The sequence below is a fragment of the Etheostoma spectabile genome, unplaced genomic scaffold, assembly GCF_008692095.1.
Source record: "Etheostoma spectabile isolate EspeVRDwgs_2016 unplaced genomic scaffold, UIUC_Espe_1.0 scaffold517, whole genome shotgun sequence".
Taxonomy (NCBI): domain Eukaryota; kingdom Metazoa; phylum Chordata; class Actinopteri; order Perciformes; family Percidae; genus Etheostoma; species Etheostoma spectabile.
In genome coordinates, this window is record NW_022605625.1 from 116,197 (window position 1) to 141,938 (window position 25,742).

Genomic DNA, 25,742 nt, shown 5'->3' on the forward strand with positions numbered 1-25,742 from the left:
ACATCCAGCAGGACCTACAGCAGGACCTCCTGCAGGACCTCCAGCAGGACATCCGGCAGGACTTCCGGCAGGACCTCCAACAAGACATCCAGCAAGATATCCGGCAGGACCTCCAACAGGACCTCCAGCAGGACCTCCGGCAGGACCTCCGGCAGGCCATCCAGCAGGACCTCCAGCAGGACCTCCAGCAGGACCTCCTGCAGGACCTCCAGCAGGGCCTCCATTAGGACCTCCAGCAGGACATCTAGCAGGACATCTAGCAGGACCTTTGGCGGAACAAGAAAAATCCCTTAAATGCAACATTGGCGATGTAGACTACCCTCTTACTGTCTTTAGTCCTCTCTGTTAGCTGTTTGTCTGTCCCCCAACGTACATCTGTTCCCCGCCCTGAGGCTTTTCAGCACAATCCCCGAGCTGCAGGGTTTCTCCCTCCTCCCTGGTGAGAGCCGAGGATCACAAGCAGCCACAGCGTCCCTGGATGGAAGTGTGACAGCTCAGGTCAGAAGCTGCTGATTCGATACCCGTGCACAATGCCGCAGCGCTCTTTGGGCAGCGTCTCCTCTGGAGACGTCGGCGATGACGTTTGCCCGTCCTCCGGGTCCGTGTCGCCTCCGGACTCGGCCATCAGCGGCGGCCCGCGGCTCCTCATCTCCTTCTGGTAGCGCGCCATCAGGGAGGCGTAGACGCAGCCGTACGTCGCCGCGACCACCATCATGACGCACACGGTGCCGCAGATCACGCCCGCGACTATCTGCGTGCCGTGCGCCCGGCGGACGCTCACCGGCCGGTAGCGCTGGCGGATGCACTCGTCGTTGCTGCTGATGCGGCCGGGTGGGCACGGGGGCCGCGTGCCGTAACCCGGCGCGCCCTCCCTGGTCCCGGACTGCAGGCAGTGGCTGAACATCTCGGCCGGCACGCTGCGGATGTCCCGGCCCTTCAGATCCCCCGGGAGGCTGCACTGCATCGCGTCCACCTGCCCATCTGTAACGCAGACGGGGGGGGGGGGAGCTGTAGTGAATATATACATACACAACTGTTTACGACCTAGTTGTATGGTTCCACCTCCGGACCCTCTCGTGTCCCTCGACCTTATTTGGGGTTTTAAACATTCTGAATAACATATTCACTTCATACCTACACAAATAGTGTCTTTATCTCCATTTCCAACAGCTGAGATAACATCTATTCAGGTGGAATGCATCGGTCTCTACTACACACTATTCTCTGGAGTTGGGTTTTTAGGTCTAAGGTTAATTCATGTTAAAAATCCACTATGAAACAACATAAGTGTCATATCCAGAATAATGTTCTGAGTCAGGAATACATGTTTATCACAGGAAATAAGGAAAGGACGTGGTAGAAGGTAGAAAAAAATTATATTGGTACCATTTTTGGTATCATTTTTTTCGATGCATTGCAATATTTTCAGTGGCAATACTGTATCGCTGCACAGACGCCAAGTATGGATCTGTTATCAAATAAAAACAATACAATTAAAGTGAGATAAACAAAGAGAGAAATTTTTTTTTTTTAATAGATAAAACAGATGTTGATAAGTTTCCTTTTGGGGACGTCTTTTGAAATTGGAAAAAAAGAAAGAAATCGCATTAATATCATATCATGGCAGCAGTATTGGGATGATATCGAGGCGTCGGGTGACTCCCATCTCTAATTACTAGCTACGTTTTTCACGTTGATTTTGAGCGCAGTGCACCCCCACCAACCTGGAAAACAGTTTTAAAACAGCTAGCTAACGTTAATACAGCGTCTCCTGCAACGTTGGCTAACGTTAGCTTATTGTCTCATCGGGGGTCTGATAAACAGTAAATTCATCAAATTCCGAGTCCACAGTGCTGTTTTCCAATAAACTGGAGCTGCGTGAGTGATTTCATGTCGCGGCTTTCCCTTTGCCTGAGATTGAGTGACAAGTACTCGCCCTGTTGTTTACTCGGTTGCCATGACTTCTCGAGTAATGACGTCCTTTCCCTGTTCCAGTTGCTCGGGGAGAGAGAGAGAGAGAGAGATAGGATGACAGATGGCTTGAGTTGTTGCAGAGTTGTGTATTTACCAATTACGAGCTGAAGGAGCGGCGTTGTACATAGCGGAAGCCCTGTTGTGGTAAAACACACATGTGCGATTAACTCCTCAGAAGCAGCACCTTTTTTCATAATTTCGTATCATGTCCAAATTACATCTTTCTGGACTTTTGTCTTTGAAAACATCTCCATTCAACTCAAACCCTTAAAGCCCAGTTCAGACCAAAGATTTCTGACAAGTCGAGTTGAAACTGGCCGTTAGCGCTGTCGGTTACCTGTTGTCTTTTTATAACCAAAGGTTTTATTGTTCTTATTATTATTCTATCTCTATACTGTCTTCTTTCTCTCTATACTGTATTTTTTTTGCGGAAAACTGCTGCTGGAAATTTCAATTTCCTGTTTGGGAGTCATCCCAATTAATTAATAAAGAGAAGTCTAAGTTCCCACCGATGAGACAACCCAGCGTTTCATAGCCACATGCTTGTACTTCCTGCTTACAGGTTTTTTTGTAGTTAGATTTATCATTTGTTGTCTAAATATGAATGTGGATATTGTTAGTGACCGTGAGATACTTGCTACAGCTGCATTTTTACATTGCACTACACCACATGTCATTTAGCAGACGCTTTTTATCCAAAGCAACTTACAATTTTGCTATATACTGTATGTTAGATGTTGCATATTTCTGGAGCAACTGGGGGTGAAGTGCCTTGCTCAGGGACACATTGGTTGATGTATTGCTGTGGGAATCAAACCCAGATCGCTCACACCAAAGCGCTCCTTGAGCCTGCGTCAAAAACTCCACCCTTTCCACCAGCTGACAGTCTCTTACGGTCTAAAACCAGCCTCAGGAGACTCGACCAGCTGACTTTAGTCCAGCTGAGACGGGCCGGATCATGTTATGGTTCCCATAACCAAAGTATGCCTACATGTCCTGACTATTATATAAGGATACGTATATAAGTACAATATAGTAAGATTTGGCCGCCCTTTCTGTCATACCTGACACAAGCAAATACGCACTGTTGCATTTTTTGTGAGTTAGAGTTGAGGAATGGGAAGGGTATTGGAAAATGAAGGTCTCTTTTCTTATGTTATTTTTTGTTTTAATTCTGTATTTTGGCACCGAATGTCCTATGCACAGATTGGTGATTGTAACCTTACCTTGACTCTCCTACAAAAATAAGCATTGATTCAATTATGTTACTGTCTGTACAATAACATTTGGCTTGGTTATAAAAGAAAAAGAAAAGAAAAAGAAAACATTCTGGAAGAAATGTAGTGGAGGAAAGAGACGGGGAGAGACAGGATGGAGGTCATTGTATTCTTAGATGTCTTTGCTCAGCATCCATCCGTCCTGCAGTGCAGAGATTAATTGCTTCGATTAGACAGCTTTTAAAGTACTGACTGAAAAACAAGAAAGAAATTTGCTCTTTCTTAAAGCCGATCAATTTTGATTCGAGTATTTGAGATGTGGAGAGACCCGCTAACAGCTCTGCTCACCCCTGTAAATCATCCACTCCATCCAGTGCTTGAAGTCTCTCAGCTTGCAGTCGCACTCCCAGGGGTTTCCCGCCAGGCGGAGCTGCTGCAGCCCCACCAGGGGCTCGAAGGTGACTCGGTCCAGGGCCGCCAGCCGGTTGCCGGCCAAGGACAGCCAGGCGAGTCTCTGAAGCCCGTCCAGCACGCCTTTGGGCAGCCACAGGAGGCCGTTGGAGGACAGGTCGAGCCCCCGCAGCCGCCACAGCCCCCTGAAAACGTCCCTGCTCAGGCCAACGCTCCCTTGACTTCGGTTCTGGGGGACTTCTGTGCCGTTGTTGGGGTCAGGGGTCACCAGGCGAGGTACCCCGAGGTAGTTGGCGGAGAGATTGAGGCAGCGCAGGCCGCTCAGGCTCGAGAAAGCCCCGGGCTGCAGGGTGGAAAAGTGATTCTGGGAGAGATCCAGGAGATCCAGGCTGCTGAGGTTGGACAGGTCGGTCGTGCCCAGGGACGACAGGTTGTTGTGGGGTAGGCGGAGGATCAGAGAGTCCTGGTCCAGCTGTCCCAGGATGGGCTTCAGAGAGAGAAGGCCCACGGCGGAGCAGTCGGTGGTGTTACCGTAGCATGTGCAGCCAGCGGGACAGCCGTGGACCGAGCCCAGCAGTCCCAGGAGAACCAAGACCAGACCGGACAGCACTGCACACGCTGGAAGACATGGGAAACAGATTTTTTTACAAACTTTTCTTAGAAGGGAGACATGTTACAACAAGTGAGAAAACTATGTAGAAAATGAAGGAACGCTAAAGTGTTGAGGCTTTTCTGTTGCCAAAGATGAATCAATGAATCATCAGGAGACTGAGCTGACGCAATAACAAGATCTTTATTTCATCAATAAAGATCGGAGTTCAAGTCTGAGACAGTTGAACTTAATATCAGAAAACCCTCGTCTTTTCAGCCTACAGTTTCTTGGAAGTCATACACAAAAGAAACATCTCTTGGAAATTATATAATGACTCCAAAAGTAATCCAGATCAGGGCTGATATCTGTGCTCAGCCTGACTAACAGCACTAACGGACTCAAAGTGCTTCTCTGCTATCTCTTCTGTCTGCTTCGTTAACAACCGCGGAGTCTACGATGAAGCGTCAGTCCGGACTCACCCAGACTCTCCAGGTGACTTCCACCATACTGGTTCGGGTTCTTCATGTCTGTCACATTGACTCTACTGTGACTTCAGACTCTCATCCAGATGTCCAGCTGTGGAGTGGATCCTGGACAAAAGTAAAAAGGAGACAGCATAAGAGATGTTGTAATGGGAAAAGAGCTGTGAGATAATTTTTGGGGCATTTGAAAGGACAGCTGAAGACATTGGGGGGGGGGGTGACATGGAGCAAAGGGCCGCAGGTCGGAGTCGCTGGAACACTGTTGGTCAGGCAGCTAGCAGATAGTGAGGAGATGTTTTTTACAGTGTGTCCTGGGGACAGGCAGCTAGCAGTAGTGAGGAGATGTTTTACAGTTTGTCCTGGACAGGAGCACTAGCAGATAGTGGGATGTTTTTACAGTGTGTTCAGGGACAGGCAGCTAGCAATAGTTGAGGAGATGTTTTTTACAGTGTGTTCAGGGGACAGGCAGCTAGCATAGTTAGGAGATGCTTTTTACATGTGTCCTGGGGACAGGCAGCTAGCAGATAGTGGGATGTTTTTTACAGTGTGTTCAGGGGACAGGCAGCTAGCAGATAGTGGGATGTTTTTTACAGTGTGTTCTGGGACAGGCAGCTAGCAGATAGTGGGAGATGTTTTTTTACAGTGTGTTCAGGGGACAGGCAGCTAGCAGATAGTGAGAGATGCTTTTTACAGTGTGTCTGGGGACAGGCGCTAGCAGATAGTGGGATGTTTTTTTACAGTGTGTTTCAGGGGACAGGCAGCTAGCAGATAGTAGGAATTTTTTTACGTGTTTCGGGGACAGCAGCTACAGATAGTGAGATGTTTTTTACAGTGTGTCTGGGGACAGGCAGCTAGCAGATAGTGATATGTTTTTTACAGTGTGTTCAGGGGACAGGCAGCTAGCAGATAGTGAGGAGATGTTTTTACAGTGTGTCCTGGGGACAGCAGCTAGCATATGAGGAGATGTTTTTCCAGTGTGTTCGGGGACAGGCAGCTAGCAGTAGTGAGGAGATGTTTTTTACAGTGTGTCAGGGGACAGGCAGCTAGCAGATAGTGAGGAGTGTTTTTTACAGTGTGTCTGGGGACAGGCAGCTAGCAGATAGTGGGATGTTTTTTCATAGTGTTTCTGGGGACAGGCAGCTAGCAGATAGTGGGATGGTTTTTTACAGTGTGTGTTAGGGGACAGCAGCTAGCAGATAGTGGGATGTTTTTTACAGTGTGTTCAGGGGACAGGCAGCTAGCAGATAGTGGGATGTTTTTACAGTGTGTTCAGGGGACAGGCACTAGCGATAGTGGGATGTTTTTTACAGTGTTTCAGGGGACAGGCAGCTAGCTATAGTGATGTTTTTTACAGTGTGTTCGGGGACAGCAGCTAGCAGATAGTGGGATTTTTTTACAGTGGTTCGGGGACAGGCAGCTAGCAGATGTGAGGAGATGTTTTTACAGTGGTGTTCAGGGACGGCAGCTAGCAGATATTGAAGAATGTTTTTTACAGTGTGTTAGCGCAGCAGCTAGCATATAGTGAGGAGATGTTTTTTACAGTGTGTCTGGGGACGAGCTAGCAGATAGTGAGGAGATGTTTTTACAGTGTGTTCTGGGGACAGGCAGCTAGCAGATAGTAGGAGAGATGTTTTTACAGTGTGTTCAGGGGACAGGCAGAGCAGATAGTGAGGAGATGTTTTTACAGTGTGTTCTGGGGACAGGCAGCTAGCAGATAGTGAGAGATGTTTTACAGTGTGTTCTGGGGACAGGCAGCTAGCAGATAGTGAGGAAATGTTTTTACAGTGTGTTCAGGGGACAGGCAGCTAGCAGATAGTGGGATGTTTTTTACAGTGTGTTCAGGGGACAGGCGAGGAGATGTTTTCTGTATGTGACAAATGTTGTAGCCTAAAACACGCGTAGCATCGCTTAGAGCACTTGTAAAACAAGACGTTATTTATTTAAGACAGAAATGAGAAAACGAAAGGATGAGTGAAACGACTCCTCGGCTTCACTACTCTGCCATAATAAAGGATAATCCTCTGTGAGCGTTGTTTAGATTGACTTTGCTCTCTTTCAGCTTTTACACGTCTATTCTTCCATTCATCCTATCGCTAGCACGTACAAGATTTACTCATTCACATTCCACGCTCTGCATCTGGACCAGGGATTTAAATGGAGGATTTTCTTTTCCCTGGCCTGTTTCTTAAAAACCTCCCAGCCGCCATAAAGAGTGCAACGTGATACGCGAGATTAAGGGCAGTATTTGGTGCGCGCTGATTAAAAACCATCAACAGCTTAGTCTCCGGCAGAGCTGATCTACGGTTTATTGGCAACACGGGCCAGGGTCGGGCTGTAATTCACAGCTTCTCACTCGTCCTCAATCCTTTTTTCATTCTTTGCCTTTCTCTCTCAGAGAGAAGACACACAAGCTTCACGATAACGTGGAATAATCCTCTGTTTTTTCGGGAAAAAGTCAACGCAAACTTCTCTTTTCTTAACGCCCACGTGCAATTCTGTAAAAAATCAATACCCTGCAGAAACAGTGCAGCGTCAGCATTGTTTCATACACACAATCGAGAAGAACGTTAGCATTTTTTTGTTGTGATAAATGGTTTTTAATATCTCTATTTCTTTTTTTCCCTGCTTTATCTCTGAAGCAGTTACGGGCCCTGAGGTATGCAGAGGTAAAGAAGAGTGCCGTCACTCCATCATTGGTCTGTAGATGCTCTAAAGAGCCAGAGAACAGCTGCCTCAGGGTCTTTCTTTTGTCGCAGGTCTGTCTTTTGTTCGGTGGGCACAATGATGCCAGTCACTGCTCTGCGGCCCGCGTGAGGCAGCGAGGTGCCTTCAGGCCACAACCGGCCCGTTAGTAAACGGAAGAAATACAATGCAGGTAGAGGAGGGCGATGACGAGAGGCGAGCGTGGCCCTTAGATGAATACTTGACGTCACTTCACATCATCAGGAGACCAGAAATCCGAAGTGCAAAGTCAGAGCCTTAGCTCGCAGATGACAAGCACTTCCTCTACATGTGTGCAGAAGATAATGTACAATAAGTACAGATGCTCAGGCTGTCTGCAGACCTTCTCACCAGAAAAAAGCTTAAAGCAGCCGATGTTTATTTCCTCATTAACCAAGCTGGAAGCAACCTGTCCTTACAGCATGAAGACTTGTTGGACCTGGACCTGATGGTTCCAGCAGACCCCCAGGAAGTGCACCGGGCTTTGAAGCTAATTAATCATAGCGGCCAAATGGCGGAATTACAACTTCTGTGTCCGTCACGTGATGTCCTCTGGCCTCAAAAAGACTTTTTCCACAAGATTAACATTGCAATAAAAAGACGTCTGTATGTCAGTGAATACATTTTTTTGAGCATAACAACCCCCCCGCGGAATTACTCCATTCCCTTCCCGAATTTTATCCATTTGGTTCGTTAACATTTTGCACGATTAAACCATTTAATCCGCGTAAGTTAGCGAAAAGCTAAACGTGAAGTAGCCGGGCTCGACAGAAGAACTAGGCTCCACCCCCAACGCTGGACCCACGTCCTCACAATACATCCATTGGTTCCAGGGCTGCCTGCCCCCTGAATACACCGTGAAAAAAACCCGTCTTGGAATGACAACACGGGGGGGGGGGGGGGGGGGGCGTAGACGTCAAACAGACACTAGAGAAACAGGATAGGCACCAAAATACAACAAGATGGGGGCAAGATGGCTCTGTTTGTTTGAAATTGACTTGGAGCGTCAGCAGAAGTGACCGTGCAGGAACTCGTAGTGCACCTTTAAATCATCATGTTGATTATTGGACAACATCGTTTCAGTCTTAGTCAACTAATCAACACACTCCACACACACACCCCGTTACATGCTGACACACACCTAAACACTCCTGAACTTGCAGGCCGGGGACCTGTGTGTCATCTTCTGTTCATTCATCTGAAGTTGCCCCCGGCTGCTTCTCCCGTCCTCATTCACCGGGGTCTTTGAGCGTGTCCCTCGTCTCTGCCCCTTCGTCTCTGCCCCTCGTCTCTGCGTCTCTGTCTGTTGGACTCGTGTCTTCTGAAGACTGCACCGAGAGCAGAGAGGCTGCCGGGTGCCGATCGAGGACGTCACATTCACCTAAACTCCAACCTGACCCAGTCGGTTGATCTGTGAGATTCAGTCTAGATTTGGATATTTTTTGATGTTTGGAAAAAAAAGATTTCGCCATTTTTTTTTTTTAAAGGAGCGTGTGAATATTGACTTTTTGCAAGTATTTTCCTTGTTTGAGGGCAAAGGGTAGTAACACCAAATGTTGATGTGATTTAGATTTTTCTTTTGCTCACTTTGCATTTTGTAAATTGATCAAAATACTTTAATACTTCATATTTTTTAAAGCATACTTATTTACAGCATTTGTTTCCACAAGACCTTTGCACAGCACTGTATATGGTTTCCTTTAGTGAGTCTGGCTCTCAGCAGCTAATTCAACCTCGTCTGACGTGAGTCTTTGTGGCGTTGGGTGGATGTTTGTGATTGGCCCAGCCTCTCACCGTAGCGCCGCTGCTTACTCATCAAACGCTCCACCAACTGACCAAATGTGTCCTAAAATGCATCTAAAAGAGCGATGTGTCATATCAACTCGTATATTTGTGTTTGATCATGTCAAAAGACAGCACCTGACATTGGATCTGTAGTTGTGGGAGAAAAACTGTGGCTTGTATCTTTGGCGGATCTGTTCTAGTCTTTTGGCTTCATTGTGTTGTTTGAAACTTCAGTCTTGTCTCTTCGGAAGTGTCTTCTTAAAGGATTTAGATCATTTTGCAGTTCTGTGTGTTTTAACATCCATTACAAATCAATTTGCTTTCACATCATCACCAAATCCAACCTCAACGTTGAACTTCTCACTTCATCGCTCTAACTTATCACGGCCCCCGGGGATTCAAACCAGCAACCCTCCGGCCTCACGTTCACTCTACCTGTTTGCGGGTCGACATTGTGCTGCAAAAAGCAGCAAAACAGACATTTTTCATTCATAAAAGTTGATAATTATCCCGATTTACAACCCAGCCGTTGGGATTTCGTCACTGGAGTCCTGCCGATGTGTCCCCTGCTTCATCTGCAGTGCATCGGCCCGGTTTTCTGTGCTCTAACGTGGCATGCTGCTATCTGCGTAATGGCCTCTGACAGGCGGGCTCTCCCCCCTTTTCTCTCTGGTTCTCTCTCCCCCCCCCCCCTTCTGGCTGCACTTTTCCTCCCAAACAGCCTGAGAACGATGCAGCCGAGCATTGGGCCCATAAAGGGCCGAGAGCACAAACACACTGCAGCATCCATGCTGAGGTGGGCCGCACGAGGGAAAACCACAGAGAACACACACACACACACACGCACGCACACGCACACACACACACACACACACACACACACACACACTTATATGCTTTTAGACTCTCTCTATTTAAAGCAAAGGCATACACTTGTACACGACTTGGCCAAAAGTATGTGGACAGGCAGAGATTCCAGCCGTATGTGTTTGTTGAACATTCGGTTCTAAAACCAAGCACATGGATCTGCTGCAAGAACTGGTTTCAGAACCCGGCTGCGGGGGATTGGCCTTCATTCAGCCGCAAGAGCCTCGGTGCGGTCCAACCCCCTGTCGGGGGATCAGGTCTGAGACCCGGTCGGTGCTGGGTGGGCATTAAATCCCACTCTGTGCAGAACCGTCGAGCTCTTCCACAGCGAAACCAATTCTTTATGGAGCTGATGTTAGTGTGTGGAAACCGGAAAAGAGACAAACACAAACGCACGATTCCCTAAAATACAATTGTGTCAGTTGACAGAAGAGTAAAGGGAGCTAATTTGATAATTAGTAAGCTGATCAAGTTCCTTTATAAGCAAGTTTTGAACTGTTGTTCGGACAAAGTAAAACGTTTGAAGACGGCACCTCGGGCTCCGGGAAACGGGGACCCTTTTTTTTGCAATTCTCTAATATTTTGTAAGCAAAACCATTTATTAGTTAATCATGGACTTAATTAAAATTGATTGACAGTTTCATCATTACGTAGCGTTAAGATTGTCCTTCATTTTCAATAAGGGGTTCCCAATGAGGAAAAACAAACCAAAAGTACACTTAGCAAGTACTGGTCAGTATGTGAACGCAGGACACACACTCTTCATCACTTTCAGTGCATGTTATTGTAAATTCAGTTTCTACACACAAACACACACACACACACACACACACACACACACACACACACACCACTCACCATCGGCTCTGCTGGTTCAGCCTCCAAACAGAGAAAGGAGACAGAAACTGTTGTTGTTCTGCTTCATCTGCAGCCTTCACAAGAGAAGATAAAAAGAAGAAAAAAAAATCTGAAATGAACAAATCTGAGCCCAGAATCCAGACTTTGTCTTTTTGTTGTCTTCAAGGACAGAAACTGGTCTCGGATTAAAACGCCAGCAGCTCAATTCCTCGTCAAAAGCCAGAATCTCAAAGCGTCTGTTAAAACCAGAAACCAGAAGCTGGACTGGAGTTTTTACTCCGGATTAAACGTTGTTGTTGTCTCCCTCCTCTTTGTCCACATCGCTGCTTCGTCAGCTCCGTCCCATCGTCTCTGAGCTCCGTCCAACACACACCCAGCCGCCCGACTGAGGCCGAGCCAGCTTATGTGTGTGTTTGAGAGAGAGAGAGAAAGACAGAGAGAGACAGAGAGAGCGTGCTAGAAAAGCTTCATGCTGCTGCTAATGGTGTGTGTGTGTGTGTGTGTGTGTGTGTGTGTGTGTGTGTGTGTAAGGGAGAGACTAAATGTGTTGTCCTGATCCTGTATTTGGCATTAAAGCAGTTTTGACAGAAATAGTACCAGCAGAGTGTTGCAGCTGCAGGCTGCTTCTGAAGGAGAGAGAGAGAGAAGAGAGAGAGAGAGAGAGAGAGAAGAGAGAGAGAGAGAGGGGAGAGAGGGGAGACGAGAGAGAGACAGAGAGAAGAGACAGAGAGAGAGAGACAGAGAGTAGAGAGACAGAGAGAGAGAGATGAGAGACAGAGAGAAGAGAGAAGAAGAGAGACAGAGAGATAGAGCGAGAGAGAGTGAGAGAGAGTTAGGAAGGAACGAGAGAGAGAGGGAGACAGAGAGAGAGAGAGAGAGAGAGAGAGACAGAGAGAGAGAGAGAGAGACCTTGTATGAGAGAGTAGTAATATGTAATGTCTAGTACTTCTTTCTAGGACTGTACCAAACGATACAGATGCTAATACAGAGAATGATAGTCTGCGAGACGTACTGTATACATCTGATTGGTCAAAGGATAAGACAAACAGCAGACTCGCATACAATTCAAAGGTGGTTTTTACTGAACATTTTTCTGACAATCTGTAAATAATATATGCTGTTATAGATGAAACATATCCATATCCATCCATTTGGTACAAAGAGGAAACGAAGGCTGAGTTGAAACAAAACTAATCTCTGTGATACTAAATATATCTTTCAGCTGTGTGGATATCTAACGCTTGCAAAAGAAAATATTAATAAATGATATAAATATGACTATTTATCAGCAGCTCCTCTTTTCATCCTGTGTGTTGAGCTCTGTTTTAGCTACAGAGTGAGACATCTCACTTCTGTTCCGTCTTTGTTGGGAGTTGTACATGCTCAGTAGCTAGGTAAGGACTACTAGCCAGTCAGAAGCAGAGTATGAGGGCCCTGACAGTACCTAGGTAAGGACTACTAGCCATCAGAAGCCAGTATGAGGGCCCTGACAGTACCTAGGTAAGGTACTACCCAGTCCGAGCAGGAGTATGAGGGCCCTGACAGACCTAGGTAAGGACTACCAGACCAGTCAGGAGCAGAGTATGAGGGCCCTGACAGTAACTAGGTAAGGACTACTAGCCAGTCAGAGAGACAAGTATGAGGGTCCTGACAGTACTAGGTTAAGGATACTAGCCAGTCAGAAGCAGATATGAGGGCCCCTGACAGTACCTAGGTAAGGACTAGCCAGTCAGGAGCAGAGTATGAGGGCCCTGACAGTACCAGGTAAGGACTATAGCCAGTCAGAAGCAGATATGGGGCCTGACAGTACCTAGGTAAGGACTACTACAGTCAGAAGCAGAGTATGAGGGCCCTGACAGTACCTAGGTAAGGGATACTAGCCAGTCAGGAGCAGAGTATGGAGGGCGGCTATGCTAAGCAGCTAGGTGAGCATTATAAACGCGTGTTACAAAGTGACACGCGTCTGTGGATGGACTACAACAGAGCTGTTTGGAGCAGTTACTGAACAGTGTTTTCTGTTGGGGATGGTAAGTTCCTTTGGGGGGGGGGGGGGGTTAGATAACACAAATAAGGAAAAAGGCCAAAAAGCATAATATGAGCACTTTAAAATGAAAACGATGCCGAACCCGAGTCATCGTGAGCCTCCTCTTGCACGGCCTGAAGTATTGGCGAGTAACTGACATCAGGTTGTAAAACAGGATGAGCGTGCGGTGTGCAGAGAGGGCAAACTGCAGCAGAAAGGGAGGGGGGGAGGGGGGGGGGGGGGGGGCACACAAACAAATGGAATCACAGAGCAGAGCAAAGCCTCAGACCACTGAGTCCGCTGAGAGGCTATTTTTAAAAAAAAGAGTGAAGCAGAGTGATGCCTTGTGAGGTTTAACGGACCCGAAGGTCACAACTCTCTCCGAGCACCAAACGCAGTTCCTTAAAGTACTACAGCGGCGGAAGAAGTACTCACATCCTGTACTTAAAGTAAAAGTACTAGTACCCCACTGTTAGCCCTCCTGGTGTCCTCGGGTCCAACGGGACGCCTTTCTAACCCTTGTGTTGTCTTCCTGCCGGTCTGGAAATTTCTGTTTTTTTTTTTGTCAAAATTTAAAATGAAAAACCTTTTTTATCAAGTTCAAGGTCGTCTTTATTATTTATTTATTTTTTGTTTTTGTCACTTTTTCAGTGTTTGTCAACTTCCTCTGAGCCTTTTGAAATATTTAGGAATTTTTCCCCAAATTTTTAAAGCTTTTTTTTTTTTTTTTTACATTTGTCACTTTTTATTTTTTTTTACTTATTTGTTACTTTTTGACATTTGTTCACATTTTAGTCACTTTTTTTTTCATTTTTCTCTCTTTTTTACACCTTTTTTTTTTTTTAAAGTTCTTTTGCCAATCGTTTTTTTTTTTCCAAATGCTATAAAATTGACAAAAAAACACCCAAATTCAATGAAAGTAGTGAACTGATTATTTAACGTGTGAGGAGCGTTGTTGGGAACCATCCACGGAACTTTTTTTGGGAAAATCTGTTTGACAGAAACCCAAATTTCTGAAAAAGAAACTTTCTGGAAAGGGTCGAATTAGACCCGAAGACAACAGGAGGGTTAAAAGGTTTCTATATCGCAAATTTGGGTTTCTTTCAAACAAATTGTCCCAAAAAAAGTAACGAGGACGGTTCCCAACAACGCTCCTCACAAGGTAAACACATAATCAGTTCACTACTTTCATGGAATTTGGGTGTTTTTTGTCAATTTTATAGCATTTGGAGAAAAAGATAATCGATTAAAGAACTGTCAAAAAAGACAAATGTCAATAAAAGTGACTAAAATGTGAACAAATGTAAAAAAATAAAATAAATTATGAAGTGACAAAAATGTGAAAAAATGCAGAACAAAGTCACAAAAATGTCATTAAAGTGACAATTGTTTTAAAATCATGTAAATGCCGCTAGATCGGGAATAATATCCTAATATCGGCCAATAATATCGGGCTGTAGTCACTATGTTACAAAAGATATTAAAAAAACTTCTTATCAAGCAACATCTCATGTTTTGTGCTCAACTGGCGCGATAAACACGTCGCGAAAGGCTGCGACATTTATTATATTATATATATTATATATATATATTATATATATATATATATATATATATTTACATCATTTGTTTAAAATTCGACCTTTCATCATTTGTTGTGTTTTATCAGACCACTGAGAGCAGCAGAACCGATAACACTTCTGATTCAGTATCTGTGATAACGACATATATATATATAATATTTTTCAACATCACGCAGCTTTAGTCCCGAATGCGTACTGGAAGATAATCTGTCGTTGCATTTCTGTCAAACTCAACCAAACCCCAAAAAATCCAGTTTCAGCCCGACTGGGTTTCTTGCTCCGGCCTGATTCCAGGTTCATGAACTCTTAAAGTAAAGTCCATACCGGAGAGATTAAAAACCTGCGTGTGCCCGCGAGGTCCGGGCCAGAGGGCCCCTTGATGGCCCCTGAGGGACCCGGGGGGGACCCGGGGGGGCCCCAGGGGGGCTCCTGAGTCGGCCGCGGCGTTAGAGGACCGGCGGGGGTCGTTTCCTCTCAGACCGATGTAATATCTCCAAGTGTTGTTGTCACTTCAATAATGAAAACTGTTCTACACACACACACACACACCCGCACCCTGAAACACACACACACACACACACACACCCGCACCCTGAAACACACACACCACACACACCAGTCGCACACCCCACACACACGACACACCTCACCCTGAACCCACACACCACACCACACTCGCCACACACACAACGCACCCCTGAAACACACCCCCCACAACACACACGACACACCCAACCCCCACAACACAACACACCCGAACACACACACCACACACACACCGCACACACACACCACCCACCCTGAAAACCAACCCACACCCCCACCACCCAAACACACACACCCACACACACACACCCCACACCACACACCCCACACACACACACACACACCACAACCAACCACCTAAACACACACACACCACACACACACACACCACACCGCACAACACCGCACACACACACCACCCACACCACACACACCCCGCACCCTGAAACACCACAACACACACACCGCACACACACACCCCCCCACACGACACCACCACACCCCCACACACACACACAACAACACACAACTCACACACCCACACCCACACCACCAGCACCCTGAAACACACACCAACACCCACACCACACACCGACCCACACCACACAACACACAAACTTGCCACTCACCACACACCACGACTCACTGAATGCATGCACTGGCACGCATATGCACACACTCACACACACACACAGACATACACGCAAGCATACACCCTGCAACATGCGCACACACACACTAACCGTAGCACATGCCAGCGCTAGCCTGCTAGCTCGTTCTCAATGGCAAAACACTGCTGCAACACACACTAGTTGACCATGATCTCCTCAGAAGAACTACATCCTGTCCCTGTTCTACTTCCTGTCCCTGTTCTTCTTCCTGTCCCTGTTCTGCAGGTATTCCACAAGTGTGACTCCCAACAAAGATAGTAAAGAAGTGAGATGTCTCTTTCAACCAATCACGAGACGAGAGTGTGATTGGTTGAAAGAAACGCCAATAAACCGTCCCAGAATGCTGTGTGGTCTGGTCAGACTGATCTCTGAGGCACTGAAGGTGTCTTTACCCCGTCTGCAGGGAGCACACGCTCCTCATCGATGTTTACGCCCCGTCATTAGCGTCAGGCAGAGGTGAACCCGGGGTCGCATTGATTTCCTGTCCTCCTCCTCCTCCTCCTCCTCCTCCTCCTCCTCCTCCTTTCCCCAACAAACAGTCGGGCTCTGCAGAGTCCGCCGCGTCCTACGTCTGTCTTTAACGGGTGTTTGTGTTTCTATTTTTAGCAATCGGGGTGCAGCTGTCCTTGGAAATGCTGGAGAAGAGGTTCTGGGCCATCGCCAAACAGGTGACCAGAGAAACTCACTCTCACATATGATGTTTTTTTTTTTTTTTTTAGGGCGTTGACCCTTTAACATTCACCAGAACTAGGTGCCAGATTCTGACGGTATGATCCTTTCAGGTATTGTTGTATCACAATTACAGCTTTAAAACATTTTTTTTTTTATATGTCTGGGTAAAAAAAACACTACTTTTTTCAGCACACGTGAATTTACACCATGTCTCAACAATCAATATAATTTAGATAACATTTATGTCCCTCCGAGGGATGTCTCAGCACTGGCTGCGATTAACAGCCCAGAGACCTGAGGACCCAGTGTAACACAATAGTACACTCCTGATTGGACAGATAGTCTAGCTACTGTCTGGATTTACCCTGCAGAACCTAGGACCAGGTAACCATAGTCCTCATATGGACAGATAGTCTAGCTACTGTCTGGATTTACCCTGCAGAGATCTAGGACCAGGTCACCATAGTCTCAGATTGGACAGATAGTCTAGCTATCTGTCTGGATTTACCCTGCAGAGGACCCTGAGGACCAGGTAACCGTAGTCCTCAGATTGGACAGATAGTCTAGCTAGCTGTCTGGATTTACCCTGCAGAGACCTGAGCCCAGGTAACCATAGTCCTCAGATTGGACAGATAGTCAGAGCTAGCTGTCTGGATTTACCCTGCGAGACCTGAGGCACCAGTAACCATAGTCCTCAGATTGGACAGATAGTTAGCTAGCTGTCTGGATTACCCAATCCTGAGACCAGAACCCATGTCCATAACCTAGTTGACCAGATAGTCTAGCTAGCCTGTCTGGATTTACCCTGGAGAGACTGAGGACCAGGTAACCATAGTCCTCAGATTGGACAGATAGTCTAGCTAGCTGTCTGGATTTACCCTGCAGAGACCTGAGGACCAGGTAACCATAGTCCTCAGAAATCCTCCGCAGGTTAGAGCGCCCACACAGAGACAGAGGACGGGGACGGACATCTGGCCTAAATGAAAGACATCCGATGGAATTGTTGGCGGCACCGCAGCAATCCCAAAAGTGGAACGTCGTGGAGATAGACTACAGTTTATTACTACGAGTATCACGGTGAAGTACAGCAGGGGATTCAGGACCAACCCAGTCTGGATCAACGGAGATACAGGATTCTTCCAGGAATAACTGCCTGACCTTCTTCTCTCTCACCTTCTGCTCTCGGTGTGTTGCCGTTCTCAAACTCTCAATAACACAACTACACGCTGAAAATGGCAAATTCTGAGCAAAATGTGGCTCGTGCAACCATGCCGGCCTGCTTGGTTCTTTCAGGGAAGGATTGTAAAGATCTACAGAGGAAATGTTTCTAATGTTCCTCTCTAACTGGGACGTTCATGGAGAGATGTTGGTGGGATTTCTGAGAAAATGAGGTTTAACTATGTTCTGGCAAGTTGTTTGAAATGGAAATTGAAGTTAGGATAAAAGAGTTTCTGAGTGGATTGGACCTGCATCTGGGCATGGACTACCTACAGCCTGAGGGAGGTCTGGGCATGGACTACCTACAGCCTGAGGGAGGTCTGGGCATGGAGTACCTACGGTCTGAGGGAGGTCTGGGCATGGACTACCTACGGCCTGAGGGAGGTCTGGGCATGGAGTACCTACGGCCTGAGGGAGGTCTGGGCATGGAGTACCTACGGCCTGAGGGAGGTCTGGGCATGGACTACATACAGCTGCGTGAGGTATCTGGGCACGGAGTACCTACAGCCTGAGGGAGGTCGGGCATGGACTACCTACGTGCCTGAGGGGGTTCTGGGCATACTATCCTACGCCTGAGGGAGGTCTGGCATGGACTATCTACGGCCTGAGGTAGGAGTCTGGGCACGGAGTACCTACAGCCTGAGGAGGTCTGGGCATGGACTACCTACGCCTGAGGGAGGTCTGGCTGGACTACCTACTACGGCCTGAGGAGGTCTGGGCATGGACTAACCTACCGCGGGAGGTCTGGCATGGTACCTACGCCCGAGGGAGGTCTGGCACGGAGTACCTACAGCCTGAGGGAGGTCTGGGCACGATAGCCTACGCCTGAGGAGGTCTGGGCATGGACTACCTACGGCCTGAGGGAGGTCTGGGCATGGACTACCTACGGCCTGAGGGAGGTCTGGGCATGGAGTACCTACGGCCTGAGGGAGGTCTGGGCATGGACTACCTACGGCCTGAGGGAGGTCTGGGCATGGACTACCTACAGCCTGAGGGAGGTCTGGGCATGGAGTACCTACAGCCTGAGGGAGGTCTGGGCATGGACTACCTACAGCCTGAGGGAGGTCTGGGCATGGACTACCTACGGCCTGAGGGAGGTCTGGGCATGGACTACCTACGGCCTGAGGGAGGTCTGGGCATGGAGTACCTACAGCCTGAGGGAGGTCTGGGCATGGAGTACCTACGGCCTGAGGGAGGTCTGGGCATGGCCTACCTACAGCCTGAGGGAGTGTCTGGGCACGGATACCTACAGCCTGGGAAGGTCTGGGAATGGACTACCTACAGCCTGGGGAGGTTCTGGGCATGGACTACCCTACGGCCTGAGGGAGGTCTGGGCAGACTACACGCCTAGGGAGGTCTGGCATGGAACCTACACCTTGAGGGAGGTCTGGGCATGGAGTACACTACGGCCTAGGGAGGTCTGGGCAGGGACTACCTACGGCCTGAGGAGGTCTGGGCATGGAGTACCTTCGGCCTGAGGGAGTCTGGGCTGAGTACCTACGGTCTGAGGGAGGTTCGGGCATGGAGTACCTACAGCCTTAGGAGGTCTGGGCATGGATGTACCTACGCCTGAGGGAGGTCGGGGCATGGAGTAACCTACGGCCGAGGGAGGTCTGGGCATGGTACCTCTACGCCTGGAGGTCTGGGCAGGACTTTACCTACGCCTGAGGATGGTCTGGGCATGGAGTACCTACGGCCTGAGGAGGTTCTGGGCATGGAGTACCTACGGCCTGAGGGAGGTCTGGGCATGGAGTACCTACGGCCTGAGGGAGGTCTGGGCATGGAGTACCTACGGCCTGAGGGACTGGTCCATCTTCTCCACCCTGTTGGAGTAGATGTGGGAGAGAGTGGGGAAGTGGATGCCTGCAATCTATCTACATGTCCTGACGGTACTCTCTTTTTATAAGATTGATTTATTTGATTTGGACATCGCACATAAATCAACATTTCTGTAAATGCGCCAGTGTGAGCCAGTCGGCTAATTTTAAACTGCAGTCCTAGTTACCCAGCATGCACGTCTTAACACAAACATGGGGGGAACTCGCAAACTCCACACAGACAGGCCCTGCCCGCTAGTGGTTTTTTGGTCCAATTATAGGCCTTAAAATCCTTTATCGGTCGGGCTCTAGTGTGAATAATAATCGTCTGGATTCAGAGGTCATTTTTTTAATCTTCCTTTTACTTCATTAGGGAGCAGAACCCATTAATTGTGTGCATTAAGTCTCTTGTTTTTTCCATATTAAGATTAAAGAGGAATGTGCACATAAAGCAGCTTGATTTGACCCGTTAACAGAAGGAAAGGTCAATGGTTCCCAGTCTGCTCTGGAACAGTTTTCATTATTTAATCAACGTGGCCTCTTTTCTAATCTTTCAAATTAAAAGCGGAGCTTCAGCCAACAATCTAATTCTAAATAAAGGGTGTTAATATGGGGATGTTTGGTTGTTAGCATGCTACATTTAGCCCTCAAAGTCCAGCGTAGTGCTCCGTTAAAACCTCAAAGTGGACCAGTGGAGTTAATTTACGCCAAAGTAGGTGGAGTTGGACGTGGAAGTTTGATGATGTAGGGACTTGAGGGGCTTGTTGGTGAGCTACTGGGGCCGTGAACTAACCCACCACGCTAGCCGGACTTTTTCCTTTTTTTTTGGGACTCTTCACAAACCATAAACCTAGATGTCGTTGTAATACATGCTGATGTGACTCTGAGTCCAGTGACTTTGAGATTTCCTCAAATCAACCCCAACACATTAACGATTATGCACAGTCTTGATCTTGCGTCTGGCGCCCTCCTCAGGACGAACCTTGTTTTTATTTCACTCCGCTAGTTCTTAAGATTTAATGAAAGAAAACTCCGTATTAATCCCTTTTGTTTCCTAATGTGTAATGAACCTTACAGCCTCCCTCCGACATTCATTTGACTCCAAAATGTGGCTCCAGATTTTACATGAGGCAGGCAAACCCACACACACACACACACACACACACACACACACAGTGTCCTTGCGAGCGCCTCCTGCAGTTGAGTGAAGCAGAGCGGCGGATGAATGGGTGCAGATGTCCTGCAGAGGTTGATGTGACATTAATCTGAGCCGACAGCTGTGACGGGACACTTTCACAGGACGGCTTCGCTGTTGACTTGAGCCCGTGCGATCATCTACGCAGTCATTCACAACCTGTCGCCTCTGATTCACAACCTCCTGCACCAGTGAGCCCTGGTTCCATCCAGGAGGTCAGTGGGGACATGGTGGAGGACTACAGATACCTGGGAGTGCATTTGGCCAATAGCCTGGACTGGGCCAACAACACTCAAGCCCTCTACAGGAATTACCGAAGCCGTCTCTGCTTTCTGATGAGGCTGAGGTCTGAGATCTGCAGGACGTTGTGGGGGGTGGAGGTGGACTCTCTGTGGGGGGTGTCAGAGAGGAGGACGCTGTCCTAACTACACGCCATCTTGGACAATGTCTCCCACCCACTCCATCCATGGCTTGCTGCTCAAACACAGGAGCACTTTCAGTGCAGGACTCATTCTCCCACAATGCACCACAGAGCGCCACAGGAAGTCACTCCTGCCTGTGGCCATCAAACTTTATAACTCCTCCCTCTAAGTGTCTGTCTGACACACACACACACACACACACTTAGTTAGTGAGTTTTAAACTGGACAATATTATCTGTTTTGCACAATAACAACGGCTTAAATTATTATTACTATTATATTATTATATTACTGTTTACCATAACAATTCCTTTTACTATGTTAATATGTTACATATCCACACTCCTTATACAGTCCCTGACAAAAGTCTCGTCTCTTGTGTACAAATTGACCTGAAGCGCCGCTGAAATATATTTCTAATCAAGATTTATTTACATGTGGGGAGTTGTCTGGGCTAGGGACTACCTACTCGCCGAGACGTCATGGGTCTTTACTTATTTCTCTTCCGTTCTCGGACCTATTCTACTATTAGATTCGTATCAAAGTACAGCATATTAAGATTCAGATCACTACGATCAACGATATTACTAGGGGAATCATGATCAATGTTTGCATTAACACAAGACCTCGTATGCTACAAGTGCTAATATACACTCTAACTACCATGGCGTCGAACCAACCCGCAGACCGAACAATAGATATTGTGAAATCTTGTTTGTTTAGCCAACGATGCAGGTACATATGTAGCAGTCCCTAGAGACCTACACTGCAGTATCTTCGGGTTTCCTCACCTCGAGTCGCTGCTTTACAGTCCGTGTCTGGGATGGCATTAGGCCTTTCACTACAAGGTTACACTAGCGTTAACTTCAGAACTACTCGAGCCAGAGTGTCCTCTGACCATTGGTAGAAGTGTATACGGGTCGTGCGGAGGCATGTGCCACGTGTAGTGAAATGCCATCCAACTTGGTAGGATTGGCTACCTCAGCATTACTAGCTACATCGGCTACACCATGCTATCCTCATATTAGTGCGACAGATGTGCAGGGTCTGGACATGACAAGAGCAAACATGCGAATAACATCCGCCCCACCTACAATCATGTGAAAAAACTAAGGAAACTGAATGGTTCCTGAGGTCGAAAATATTTTCTTGGTACTTCACAGTTGTAAATATTGGACAGCAAAACCAACAAAAAAGGCCATTTTAGGGGTACGCACTAAACAGTTGGGAGCTTTTGCTGAACCTTGGGGGCCTCGAGTGTACATCCAGGAGTCTGGACGATGAAGCATGCTCACCTAGAGAGCCTGGAACTCTACGCAGTGGTTCAATGTTACGGTACGGTCTGTGTGCATTGGATCTTCTCCAACATTCCAGCCATCAGCAGACGCAGCTCGTGGAGTCAGGATGGGCGTCCTGAGCTGGACATGGTCCACGTAGCCCCTGTGATTCGATCCCGGGTTAGCCTACGTGGCGCAGCTCGACGAGTGGGAGATGTGACGTGTTGTTGCTGCCTGGGCATCCAGCTCGGATGAAGTAACGCCTTTACAGAAGGAACAGGCCCATAGGGCACGGTTCGGAGAGAGACTTACGGTACAAACCCTCATGTTCCTGGCTTATACGCCTTTTGTGACAAATAATCAAATTGGAAGAAGCGCGAGTACCCAGTGCTGAGGGAAACAGCAGTAGATCTCCTAGCCTAGCTTCGCCCCCAGTACCAGGGATGCACTTTCGGGCAGATTGTTGTGGCCATGGACTTTATTTTTTTCCAAATGGTCCAGTTGATTTCCCTCAGATTTTGACAACGGTTTGCAAAGATAAGAGGAGTCTGACAACCTAGAATGCCTGAGCGGGAGAGCTCACTCGAGCAATGGGTGCTTAAGACGACTATACCCGCTAAATCAGTGGTGTCGTCCACGGTCCAAACTCGCATGATCCTTGAGAATGCTGCGCGCATCCCACAGGAGAACCTACAAACCTTGAAGGGGTATTGGTCAGTTATATTCCCCTGTGATAGCATGGTGGATGTCACCTACGGCCTGGTATAGGCAATTGCAACATCTTGTAAATAAGGCAACACATCGACATATCGGACCTCTACACTTGCTTACATGACCATCCGCCCCAGCTCGTGGCAACCTCGAGTGCTGAAGAGGGTTGCTGGAGCGCACTATCCCTGTTTTCTTATGATGATTGGAGTGGTCTGAACCCTTAGCGCTCCACAGGGCTATTACAATGGTTGTTTGTGTGTGTTTGTGTGTGTGTGTGTGTGTGTCCTAGTGGCAAGGGAGATGCGCATTCTGGTACGCGTCATAGTATTGGTGAGTATTATCCGACTGTCAGGTCCGAATGCTGAGATTATTACTTAGGCGTACGGCATATGCAAAGGAGACTGGAAGGGGAATACCCGTACCTATAGCGGAAGTGAGCCTGCTAAAATAGAGGTTCTAATGGAACACTGGTTGTTCATGGAGTAGTGTACCTATTTAATATTAATTAACCTATGTTTTAGGACACTGGGGACGGGTCCGTGGGGCAAAAATTTGGGAGTACTGCACAATCCGGTTCCTGAGGCGATTGCAATCCTGTAGCGGCATTTATAGGCTGGCAGGGGACCAGATTCAAGCTGGCACACGTATCCTTCGGGTGGACAGGTTCTGGGAGAACTATATGTTTCCATTGGTTAGTCATTATGTCTGCAATTTTACTGTGACTAGCCTACCAGTAGGCAAATGAGGGCAGATGGTCTCGTGTTCATGGATGCAACAAATACACAGTGGGTACCACGGGGGAAGCTCACATCTTATGGACAGACACGACACGGGGAGGGCATTGTCTAGGAGCATTGTTGTTATAACATTACTCTCGGATACCGACGGCCTCAGAGGGACGTGTGCATAGACGCATATGCCTACTACATCTGTACGACACTCCCGCTGCGTCACCCCCGATGTTACGATGGTTAATTACGTTAAGTGACCCGTGGTATGAGGTGGATGTGACTCGTGGCTCCACTCGGTGACTGAATTAGCCAAAACAACACGAAGACCATAAGAATCGGCAACGGAGCTGGAAAGGGACTGATGAGAGTTTCCTTTTGCGAGCCATCTGAAAAATATAACCACTGATTGAGTTTAATAGAAAGAAAGGATTATGACGTATCATCATTTCTATGTAGTTTGTATAAATTAAGCTGTAACAATGCAAGCCATGTGCCTGTTCCATTATTGCTAGGCTTGCGTTCTTCATACGACATAGGATCCTCTTTTGGGATCTTGTAGCTAGCCGTTTAGAGCCCTTTAGCAATGTACTTACACTCTTTCACACCTACTTGGATAGTAACTATTTCTGGTGCAAATGGTAATGCTTTCGTTTCCTCAATTTAGAACTCAACATATGATTTTATAAGCATATATTAATGCTATAGTTTTTGTGTTAGTAGACGAATTGCGATTTAATTTCAGTTATATTGTTCTTTGCTCCATCAGGCAGGTCCATTTTCAGTTTGTCGAGCCCCAGTGGTCCCACAGCGCGGCCCGGGTTTGAGTCCAGCAGCCTGCGGCGCGCTGCTTGGCGTACCTTCTTACGGCAGCTGCAGGTGCATCTGGTCCATCCTCTCACAAAGGGGGCTCCTCGTTGGAGTGAACTGGTGGACCGAGAGGTGGGGAAGCCTCTGGCTATCCTGCCCCTCGTCATCATCTACTGTCCTGTGTCTATCCACTGTCCACCTACGTGCTAACATACAAGGAAAATCCCCGAAAATAACAAAAAAGAATGTTGTTCCAATGCTTTTTGTATAATGTGCTATATATATAGCACTTATTAAACATGGCCAAAAAACCACAATGGTGATCCGATCTTGGGATAACCACACATTCATAAAGATCAACATATTCTCCGTTATGCAATCATTTTTAGCGAACACCATGCATGGTTGTGCTAACTGCTTCTAGAAATGCTGACGTTACGCATTTAGCTCTAGCCCTCAAGCAGATATTAAACACGCCCGCTCAGCTATTGTCTGCAGATAGACCAGCGGATTTGGTACCGCATTTGTCCCAAAAAAAAAAAAATTAACAAAATTAGATTCAATCAGACTCCTTTGACCTGTGCTTAAGAAGTCTTTCTACAAACATTGTGGTAGTACACCCTCACCAACGGGGGAAAGGGCTAAAAAGTCAACCTGTTGGCCCACACTGTCGAATCCCAGCACACGTGGTGGAGAGCATAAGGATGGGGAGAATAGAGACGGGTTTCAAGTAACAACATGCCGCTTTGTATTTGAATGACGTCTCTACGGCTCACCCAAAGCTAACTGCGTTGAACTGTCTTCCTGCCCCGCCTGATAGAAATTCATTGTCATCTTTTACAACTATGTCGTCTGTTGCATTGGATGTTCGCAATAGTGATTTATTCAAATTAGGATTACCCTGGAAAGATGTGTTAATAACAGTTCTGAGGATTAATGCCAAATATGTTAACAAAGGTTCCCTTTATAATAAAGCATTCGGCTCGGGACGTCTGTGTGTCCTTTGAAAGTTTGCCCTTAGTAAGCCAGCGTATCAACCGCCTACCTCTGTTCTGTGTGAACAGTAATAACACCCAAGTGGGACCAATCAAGCCTCCTGTATAGAATAAGAACGTACTGTCTAATGGGTTCTACAAGTTCATTCTAGGCATGCGTAAATTAG

At 47.3% G+C, this 25,742-nt stretch overlaps 2 protein-coding genes across 2 annotated transcripts in view; one reads left to right on the forward strand and one right to left on the reverse strand.

Moving 5' to 3' along the window:
• LOC116686864 (voltage-dependent calcium channel subunit alpha-2/delta-4) overlaps positions 1-25,742 on the forward strand; it is a 158,488-nt gene that overhangs the window by 58,007 nt on the left and 74,739 nt on the right. The window contains exon 28 of the mRNA XM_032511910.1: positions 16,337-16,398. Coding sequence (XP_032367801.1) covers positions 16,337-16,398 — 62 coding nt within the window. The remainder of the gene's footprint in view (positions 1-16,336; positions 16,399-25,742) is intronic.
• Positions 4-11,528, reverse strand: LOC116686863 (leucine-rich repeat and transmembrane domain-containing protein 2; the record flags this gene model as incomplete). The annotated part of the gene is given in 4 exon segments (XM_032511909.1): positions 4-981; positions 3,540-4,220; positions 4,674-4,784; positions 10,908-11,528. Coding segments are annotated over 3 exon segments (1,209 nt in total). The 5' UTR covers positions 4,720-4,784; positions 10,908-11,528.